The sequence below is a fragment of the Carlito syrichta genome, unplaced genomic scaffold (assembly GCF_000164805.1).
Source record: "Carlito syrichta isolate Samal-C Ts95f unplaced genomic scaffold, Tarsius_syrichta-2.0.1 Scaffold307093, whole genome shotgun sequence".
Taxonomy (NCBI): domain Eukaryota; kingdom Metazoa; phylum Chordata; class Mammalia; order Primates; family Tarsiidae; genus Carlito; species Carlito syrichta.
The window spans coordinates 230,307-240,596 of record NW_007251189.1 but is presented as its reverse complement, the minus strand read 5'-3'; the positions used below and the strand labels follow the sequence as shown (position 1 = coordinate 240,596).

Below are 10,290 nucleotides of genomic sequence, written 5' to 3'. Positions count from 1 at the left end.
CATGGGCCCGCACCCCAACGCCATCAAGTCGTGCGCGCAGCCCGCCTCGGCCGCCGCCGCCGCCTTCGCGGACAAGTACATGGATACCGCCGGCCCAGCGGCCGAGGAGTTCAGCTCCCGCGCCAAGGAGTTCGCCTTCTACCACCAGGGCTACGCAGCCGGGCCTTACCACCATCATCAGCCCGTGCCTGGCTACCTGGATATGCCGGTGGTGCCGGGCCTCGGGGGCCCCGGCGAGTCGCGCCACGAGCCCCTGGGTCTTCCCATGGAAAGCTACCAGCCCTGGGCGCTGCCCAACGGCTGGAACGGCCAAATGTACTGCCCCAAAGAGCAGGCGCAGCCTCCCCACCTCTGGAAGTCCACTCTGCCGGGTAAATGGCGCCCTGTTCCCAGCCCCGGTCTTCCGGCTCGGCTCCACTTCTCCTCCGCTCGCACCGGGGCTCACCCAGGTGCCCCCCTGCTCTCTTCCTGGTGTGCCCTAGCATGGCTGCACCCTTGGGAGCCTGGCCCCGGCTGGCTGGGGCTGCCTGCACTGCCTTGAGTCGAGCTGGCCCCTGGCCCTCCCTGGGTGAGGGGTGGCTGGGTGGGAGCTTGTAGGGATCCCCGGCTAGCTTCCATCTCCGTCTGTGCCCCGCCCTCTCTTAGCCCTTGATGCCAACTTAAGGATGAGAAATTGACCTGAAAACAGTTCCCCAAATTGCCCCTCCCTGCTGGTGCTCTCAAAAATGGCTTCAGTGTAGAAACGTCGAGTGCTGGGACCGGGGCACATGGAAAGAAGTGTTGTACCTTGAACCTGGCACTAAGGTGTGGGCCTCTGGGCCAGACTCTCTCTCCAAGCCCGCTCCTGCACGATGGCCCGGGTGGGTTAGTGGCTGGAGCCCTGGGCCATTTCATTTCCTTGCAGAACTAACCACCTTCCCCACTGACTCTCCAGGCTTTGGCAGAAGGCCGGATTATACAGCGCGTGGCAAAGAGCATTTGGGCGCTGCAAGGGGGGTGGCTCAGATAGAGCTATCGCCCGTGTCCTGGCTGGGGTCTGATTCCTGCGTAACTGGCCTTCTCCCTTATCTTTCAGACGTCGTCTCCCATCCCTCAGATGCCAGCTCCTACAGGAGAGGGAGAAAGAAGCGCGTGCCTTACACCAAGGTGCAATTAAAAGAACTCGAACGGGAATACGCCACGAACAAATTCATTACCAAGGACAAACGGAGGCGGATATCAGCCACCACGAACCTCTCCGAGCGGCAGGTCACAATCTGGTTCCAGAACAGGAGGGTTAAAGAGAAAAAAGTCATCAACAAGTTGAAGACCACTAGTTAATGGATTAAAAATGGAGCAAGAAGGCAACTTGAAGAAACGCTTCAGAACTCGTTGCTTTGCCCAGATATTGATAATGCCCAGATAATGTTTAATAACAAATGAAGAATGGGAAAGAGAAAGAGGGGGACACTGGCATTTTGCTCTCCTAAGGGAGATTTTCTCTGTAGTGGAATCTACAACTGGTTTATAACTTTGAGAAACGGTAAAGACTGCCAGTCCTCCCGCCAGCCTCACCAGCCCGGTAAATGACAATCTCTAGAGTCAAACATCAACCCCCAAATACTCAATTTCAGATAAGTTACGCAGTTACTGAAATCTTGTAAGTATTTATGTGACCGTTATATTTTAGGACACTGTGTTAGATGGTAATAATCTGAAAATTGGTTACAAAAGCAAGAAGCTGTTGTAAACATCTGCTTGTCCTTCTTAGGTCGCCATTCCCTTTGCATGTGCCTGCTCAGGTAAATCGTAGTGAAATTCCTACCATTGTGTGTTCTGCGGAACATTTTATGTATAGATTTAGAGGGGAAGAGAGAAGGTACTGAGATAATGGTCTTGGACTATTCGCTATGAAGGGAGAAAGGGAGAGAAAGCTTTTCCAAGGCTCATTTATCTGGATAGTCAAAACAACCAGCTGCACCTCTAAGGCTGCAGGGGAGCCTGGGGTCTGTAATATCCTTCTGAAAATAATTTTTAATTGCTAATAACAAGCATATCGTGTGGTATTTGGACTATGTTTACATCCCAATATCAGTTGTTTTTCCAAAGGATTTGATATCTTTTAAAACAATCTTTAAATCATCGGATGATCCCCAGAATTTGCTTTATGTCAGATCTCCGGGGAGGTTCCATCCAAACGTGATGGACTTTGGTTGGAACACAATTTATTTTTACATTTAAATTGGCATTTCTCTATATTTACAAAACAATTTGCTGGAGAAATAATTTTCTTCCTTTATTTTTTAGCAAACTCAGAGCGAAAATTCATTCCCTCAAATCATTTAGATGTCTACATTCTATATTTTGATCTATTAAGGGATTTGTATTTTTCCTTGTTTATTGTGTTATCAGATTGCATTAGAAAGATTAGAGATTCATCTTCACAGCACATTTTTAATCAAGCAGTTATTTCAACCAGCACATTCGTTTTGTTCATATTCACTATAAAATGATATCTTGTAAATAAAGACATTCAGCACACTGTGAAAATGTATTTGTGCACCTGCTTTTAAAATCTTTCTACTAAAAATGAAAAAAATCTTAGATCTGTAGGTAGTAATATAGTGGTATTAAATCTGTTAATAAAATAGTCACTGCCGTTAAAATTTGAAGAAAATACTCGTTACTTTCCTATGCTAAATGTGCACTGCACAGAAAGAAAAGGAGCGGGTTTGTCTTACAGAAACCAAGGACCATTCTTTATTATTATTCAGTGCTTTTTTTTTTTTTTGCTACAAAATTTTTTAAGAAAAGGAAGAACTTTCTTATTACTAAAATCCTTAAAATGATAAGTGCTTCAAGGAGATTAAAGTGTCAGGTATTCTGAAAAGGGAGAGAAAAGAAAGGAGGAAGAGATAATATAAATTCCCAGGCTCCCTGTGGAAAATGAAAACCAGTTGTTTTGTATCAGCAATGCCTAGGCTGTCGTATTTTAAAATCTGCTGTTGGGTCTGCATGTGTCTGAGAGGGCAGGTTTTGATATTTGTTGAAATGACAGGACTACGAAAGGCCTTAAACCTTGACCTTGACGAAAAAAGACAATTTGTGACCTTGACTTTTGACAGCCCATGAATTGGCCTCAGCTGGATTAGTAGATCAAGGGCGCCACCTCGCGTTGACAAGACTCCTTGTAATTCTTCAACTTCAAGGGAATCAAGAGCTCTTACCTCCTTGACTTGCTTTAGAGATTCAGTACTCATTTTTTTGGCTCCAGATGGAACCAATTTGAATATATGTAAATTATGCGTGTGCCTGTATATATGTAAATAGATATCTTATATGTGTATACATGTATACATTTGCATATTAATGCTTGTGTGTGCTTGTATATATATTTGTAGAATCTGTACAGATATCGTATCATTAATTGCTGATGACCCAAAATATTGTAATTTAAGGTGATTTGTAGAGTTGAGGTACAAAATGTACTTTGCTGATGAAGCTTTGCTCCTTTTCTTCAATGGCCAAGTTTGATTTGTCTTCACGTGGCTTGCTCTGCATCAGATTTCTGCAGATCTGCTTTAAAGCTGTACAATTTTGTTACAGTCTAAGAGGTGTTCTTAAATAACCATTCTTTCCTGGCCTTCGCCCTCCAAGGTGGTCTACCACCCTAATTAGGGCTATCAGGGAGTCTTTACAGCAAATAAAAAGTTTCAGATGCCTTGCTAACTCTAGAGCTCTAGAGTTACATTTTAGAAATTCAAAGAAACCCAGCTCTTGAGAAGTCAGTAAGGAGAACTTAAACATTTCATGTCTACAAAATGACCATACTCTAGATGCAGAAGGAGCATTATTCTGAATAGCTTGGAGCTGAGCGCTACTCCAAGGTGGTGTGCAATCTTATATTGATGCTTGTGAATCTGCCATTTGATTTGTGGGAGAAATAAATATGTTTAATATTAACAACCACCATCAAAATTATAATGATGATTTAACTACTGTTGACCCCCTAACAATACATCAGGTGCTGTATTCAGAGTCATAAAGAATACATATGTATGTTTATATATTTTAATGCCCATATAGGGTAATGTGTTTTTGTCACATCCGCTATGTATTAAAATGTTGGTGGAACCAGTAGCTTTGGGATGCAGAACTTTGAGATGCAGGTGAATCTTACCTTTCTGTTAGAGGAAAGTAATAGCAAATGGAAGAACCAGATTCATCATTTTATGGAAAATAATAGGTGTTAGTTACAAACCTGGCCTCCAGAAACCTCTCCGACCTCTCCTGAGGACTCAGAACTCCTTTATAGATGGGGAATTATGAAAAGAATCTCCAAAGTTGTCTCAAAAACAGCCTGGTATGGAAACACACATGTCGAATGGTCTTATGGAGTGCAATCATATGTTGCTGCCCTGAGGATTTTCACTCCACTTGTGGAAACACATGAAAATGCTGCTTCAGACCCACCTTCCCACCTCTTGTTCCACAGCACTCTGTTTCTAAATGAGCTGCCATCAAGCCAAAGTAACAACTTTCTCCCAAAATGTTTAAAGTGGTGGAAAATCCCCTCAAAGCTGGATCAAACTGTGTGTTTAAGAACAGCTCCAAAGGGGACTCTTCTGTTGACGGGGGATATTTTTCTTTAGATGTAAGAAATATTCTGAGCCTCAGGCCTAGGAAGGAGGCCAACAGCAGCTCTGCAGCCGGAATACCGCCCCTTTCGAAAGCCACCACCACTGCAGGAGCCCGGGGTAAAGTAGCAGCCTTCTTTTTTCTCTCTTCCAATTTTTGAAAGTGTAACGACAGAAGCTATTTCAGGGTTGTTATTGTTGTTTGTTGTTGTGTGTGTGTCTCACCCATTCTAAAATGGTTGTTGATAGTGTCAGTCTTACCTAACTGTCCTCGTATTTAAAATTTCCACAGATCTACCAGATAACCTGAGGTGGGCATGGATTTTTATCACTCCCTGATGCCCAAATAACAATTAGCCTAAAAACTTTATAAACAAAGATATCCCAGAGGATACCAGTCACCTCTGGAAAAATAGAAATAATAATGTCAGCCACTGTTCCATGGATAGTGTTGTTAAAAACCCAATTCAAGTATTTTTTTCCTAAAAAGGAAAAGTCATCCTGAATTTTAAAAAGTTTGTAAAGATGAGACTTAAAAAAAAAAAAAAAAACCTACTTTTTCCATCTGCTCTTCGTACCCTCATAGTTATTAAGTCTTTTTAAGTGGGTGATTGTAAAATGTCACTATGCATTTCACTACTATTTATGATTGATGCAGAGCTGAAGCCATCCATTAAAACTGGGTCCCCCCCCCCACACACACACAGAAAAGGAAAAAAAAAAGTTTTTAAAGAAGGAAAAGGGGGGAAACTCCTTAAAAATTCAACCTAATTGACATGTTTTCTTAGAAATTCACCTCGAGGCAGTGAAATTCAGCTGAGGGTGACATTTGTGTGCCGGTGGTTAACGACTCGGATTTTACTGCGTCGTCGGCATAGATGCGGACTGCAATCTGCTGCGATGTGCTTAGGGGTTTGGGTGAAGATGGTGGCTTCTGCCTGCCTCTGCGAATTTCCGAGTTCAGGAGCGGAGAAGGAGGTTGCCGGGGACAGCTCACCCCAGACCCGATGGGTTCGGAGGCACCCTTCTGGATTTGCGGACCTCTCCCGAGGACAAGCTAGGGGCTTGCTGATTTATGCGCATTCCTTTAAAACTTGATCGAATGCGTGTCAGCAGACCAAGACCTGGAGAATCAGAGAAATGTGTGGCGAGTCGCTCACATGCCATTTTTCATAAGCAAAGATGTGGCATTATCCAAAAGGCCCCGGGGAGATTTATGCCTAGGTTTTAGGACAGGCACGCTAATTAAGTTTTCATCTGCTAGGCCGCCGGGTATGTAACAGCCGGCCTCACTTTTTGTGGAAATACCCACTCGATCCTCGCGCACCTACCTAGCTCCGACGAATGGCTGGGAGGTGCTTGCTATTTTTAATTTTATTTTAAAGGGGAGGAAAAAGACTGGCGCAGAAAAGATTCCCCCGTGAGCGCAGACGAGGCCTTGGCACCGTTGATCTCATTCCTGCCTGGCCCTCGCGCCGCAGAAGAGCTGGATTCCCTGGGCAGGAATCATCACAACGGCGTCTCAGAGATCTCCCACGTTTCGCGAGTGGCCGTGCGGCCACGCCGGGCCTCCCCCCGGGCGCGGAGGTGTGGACGAGCGGGAGAGGGCGGCTGTGGACTCCGAGAGCGGCCCGATGTCGCGCCTCTCGGGCACAGAGGCGCGGCCCCAAATCCTCCTCGTAACCCCCCCTGCTCAAAATGGAGGAACAAACCCTCATGGAGCCGGCCTCCCTGGGAGGCTGGTACGCCACCCCGGGCGCGCGCGGCAGGATGGCAGGCGGAGGTCGAGGCAGCGGAACCTCGAGGGCCGGGGACGGTGCGGGTGAGTCGCCCCGCAGCTACAGCTGACGTCGCCGCAGGCCGGGCGAGCCTTCGAGGGCTCTCTGGGCGCTGTTTGATAAGGACCAGCCGACTCAAACGAATGTTTTGTGCGGGTGCTCCCTTCTCCGCCCCGCCCCTCCCTCCCCAAGAGAATAATCGGGTATTTAATCTCTCCCGGTCTTAATTCTTGGCAGAGTGGAAGGTGGTTTGCAACGGGAAATAAAACTTGACAGGAGCATTTTCTCTAAAAGGGGTTTTGAGACGGGCTGAAAAGAAACCGCGTTTTTCGCCACCAGATACTTCCGCTTTCTGAGCCCAGAGCCCAGCGATGGGATGAGATCCGAGGGCGCAGAGGGCGAGCCTGGCGCTCAGGGCCGCGCCGTGGCCCCGAACGACCAGATCCGGGCGCTCCGGGCCGCCGCGGCCTCCGCCAGGGCTGGGAGGCAGCCTCGGGCCTCGCTGCGCCCCGCGCCTCTGCCACGCTCCGCTCGGCTCGGCCGTGGGCTCCGGCGCCTCCCGCAGCCCGAGGCCGGGACCCCGCGCACGAGAACTTGGCCCCCGCCGGGGCCCGACTGGCGCTGGCGGAGGGCGGAGGGCGTCGGGCGAGAGAAGAGCGCTCTGGAGGGGGCTGCCGAACGCTTGTCTTTAGCCCTGAGCCTCCTGGCCTGGGGGATCGGGGACAGGCGCTCGCAACAAGGGTGATGAGAGCGGTGCTGGGGGCTTTGTTTACCGCCGCGGGGCTGCGGACACTGCACAAAATGGAGGGGGATGTGAAGGCGAGCGGCGCAGCATGCGTGGGTTGTCCAGCCTGCTATTGGGTAGAAGAGGCTGAAAGGAGTAGGCTCCCCCTCCCCGCGGCTCAGCGAGCGCCCTCCTCTCGCGCCGTAAAGGTCAAGTCCTCCGCGCCACGGCCGCCTCCATGGTCAGGGCCGGTCGCGGCCGCGGCCGCAGGAAGGCGGAGGACGCACAGTTGGCGGTACCGTCGCTCCTGCTGCAAGCGGGCCCTGATAGCCTGGGCTCCTGCACTGGAATCAAGGGTTCTTTCTCGATTTCCAAGTATCCCGACCCCAGGCCTGTTGGAAAGGAGCCCCGCAGTCAGGGTTGGCCCAAGTCATGTCCCGTTCTCAGAAGAGCGGGGTCGGCCCCAGCCCAGGAGAATTCGGAGCCCGCAGAGGCCTGGCCGGGGCAAGAAGGGAGTGCCTGCAAGTCCCAGGGAGAGGACATGGCTGGATAGGAGTTCTGGCCTGGTAGGAACAAGGGGCCTGGCAGGATCAGCCTAACCAGGAAGAAAATAGGGGAGTCAAGACCCAGCTAGGGTGCCTCTCCTGCATAGCTCGGTTTTGGTGAGACCCTTGATGCCCTCCTCCTGCCAAAAATCGGCACTGAGAAGTGAGGTGCACTCTGCCAAGGTAAAAACCCCTGACTCGTTGACCCCAAGAATCCCTCACTGTGCTCTGCAAGGGAGGGAACCCCCCACCGCACTTCCAGCCTGCCAGCAGCAGGTCAGAACATCAGGCCTGGTGGTGAATCCATAGCTTAAGCTTAATGAAACCTCACCTGCCACTGAGTTTATCTCTTCAGGAGAACCAAAGACCTGCAAATGATTTCTTTTCTTGGATAACAAAATAGCTGGATTTTACCCCTAGGGCTGCATGGGTGGGCTGGGCTGTGGAGCTTGTATAGCAGGAGGAATTATCTGTGCCTGGGTCCCACTGCAGACCTGCCGGGCAAGGCCAGTGGGAGAGGTTCCTAGGGCAGAGTTAGACGGGGTGGGAGCGCTTCTCAAGCCTAGAATGTGAGCCACCACTGACCTTCACATTGAAATGCAGCTGCCCTGGGAAGCAGTTAGAACTTGGGGCGTGAGGGCTTCCTGTGAGCCACAGCTGTGGGGACTGAGACCCAAGGACTAGAGTCAGCCTTTGGGCTGGGCCACCCTCTTTTGTCCTCTTTATTGAAGACACACTCTGCTGGGGGAAACCCGTTTGGGCTGAAGCTGCAGGAGGAATGGAAGACAGATGCTGAGAACCAGGGCTTCACCCTTCGAAGTTCCCCCCCACCCCATTTGTCCCCACTCTGTAGGAAAATATAAAATCTCTAATGAGTCAGTGACAATAAAAATAGTTCTCATAGGAAGAAATCACGACTTCTGCCATCAGTTTGGGATCCACCAACCTAAAGGATAACCAGATCGCTTGGATCCTTGTGACCCTTAGCTGAGCTCTGTACCTCAACCCTCTTGTGCCAGGGAAAGGGGATGGAACTCTTGGGATGGTTAGGGGCATTGGAGAATGATTGAACCTGCCAGTCAGACCAAGTACTATGAAGTCAAATTCAAGGCATTACCTGTTCTCCTCTTTAGGGAAGTGTAGGGTAGCTTGGGGGAGGGTGGGATGCCTCTTGACAGAGGGGCAAATTAACCCAGGCCTCCACCTGGTAGTAATAGAGGTGGGTCTCCTGATATTTTATCGAAACCTCAGTGCTGCCTCTGGGCAGTTCCTGGAAATAAGATGGATTGGCCATGATCTGACGATAAACCATTCTCTGAGAACAAATACTGGGAGACCTGAGCCTTTTCAGACAACCTACCACCCTAGCTCATCATGGAATACCCATGTCCCCCTCAGGAAACCTCCTATGTGGAAGGAGGGATTTCCCAAATGGAGTCCTAGCCTACAATCCAGGGAAGGGCTGTATGGCCATTTCCACCCAGGTCCTGCCAGCCGACTCTTGCACCTGTATGCAACACAGTCACCAGGGTTGAAATACTCTTCTGTGTAGCTTTCTAGAAACAGTGTGACATTTGTGGACAGAGGGAAGTAAGGGCTCAGTCAAGCAAGAAGAAGCAAAATATCGATAGTGGCCTAAGCAATCCACTGAGAGAGAAAAATCTGTAGCCAACTGGGAGTATGATTCAGTGTATCAAATGGGCCCGACCCCTCCCAGCCCTATCCCATTTGGATTGCCCAGCCTGGAAAAGCTGGAACAGGGTCCCCAGAAGAGAAGGAGGAAGTGTTAGGGAGGGTGGGGGAAGGGAAAGAAGCCAGACATGGTGAGACCTTGGGATGGAGTGTTGCAAAGGAGGAGGTGGGACACCCGGTCCAGGCTCTGGTGGAGGCCCGGATTGGGGGAAGAGTCTGGAACCTAACAGCCTTCCTTCCCTGTACCTGAGTCCTGGGTGCCCTCCAGTGGCACCTCAGCTTCTGTTCAGCGTAGCAGAGGCATCTGAAGAGGCCAAAGGCCCCAGAAGATGAGAAAGAAGGGAAGAGGCCAAGCAAGACAGCTTTGGGAAGGCAAGTGGTGTGTGAAGGCAGCTTGGCGTTGGCATTACCCACGAGCCACAGGCTGAGCAATCCAAAGGCTGCAAGTACAAGCCCTGGGGACTTGGAATTCCCAGATTTGAAGAAAGCGGCAGCTGCTGCCCTCAAGCCAACCTCAAGGAGAGAAGTGGGCATCCCAGCAGTTCCGCCAGTTGGGACTGGGAAGTCTGGGGTCTGAAGGTACTCCTGGACACCCAGCTTTCTCCTCCCTTTGAGTGAGAGGGTGTTAGGCTGCCGATCAAGTGACGATCCTTGCAACTCACGTCGCTTGAATGACTGTGCTGGAAATGTACCCAGCACAACAGATGCAGAGACAAGGCCTCGAGTGGACCGAACGGGGTGCACACTGACCGCGCCGAGGCCACCCTGCCCAGGCACCACCCGCCGGCGCCCTCCCGCTGCTGCCTGGATCCCTCCGGCTGCAAGAAGAAGCGGAGGCTGCAGAGGCGCCTGGACATACTTTATTCCGATAATCCGCCCGAGAAGGCGGGTGGAGCGGAGCGCAAGGTTTACGGATCACCGTCCCCGCCAGGGCG

At 50.2% G+C, this 10,290-nt stretch overlaps 1 protein-coding gene across 1 annotated transcript; it reads left to right on the top strand.

Annotated features, from left to right (window-relative positions):
• Nucleotide 1: 1 nt before the first annotated feature.
• On the top strand, nucleotides 2-2,639 carry HOXA13 (homeobox A13). The gene is made up of 2 exons (XM_008063844.2): nucleotides 2-371; nucleotides 1,076-2,639. The coding sequence occupies exons 1-2, from the start codon at nucleotides 2-4 to the stop codon at nucleotides 1,318-1,320; spliced, it is 615 nt and encodes a 204-aa protein (XP_008062035.1). The 3' UTR covers nucleotides 1,321-2,639.
• Nucleotides 2,640-10,290: the final 7,651 nt, after the last annotated feature.

Bases quoted from the DNA above. Each gene is read 5' to 3' on its own strand.
- HOXA13 (XM_008063844.2), top strand. From the start codon at position 2: ATGGGCCCGCACCCCAACGCCATCAAGTCGTGCGCGCAGCCCGCCTCG. The intron at 372-1,075 runs GTAAATGGCGCC...CTTATCTTTCAG, and splicing joins CTGGAAGTCCACTCTGCCGG to ACGTCGTCTCCCATCCCTCA.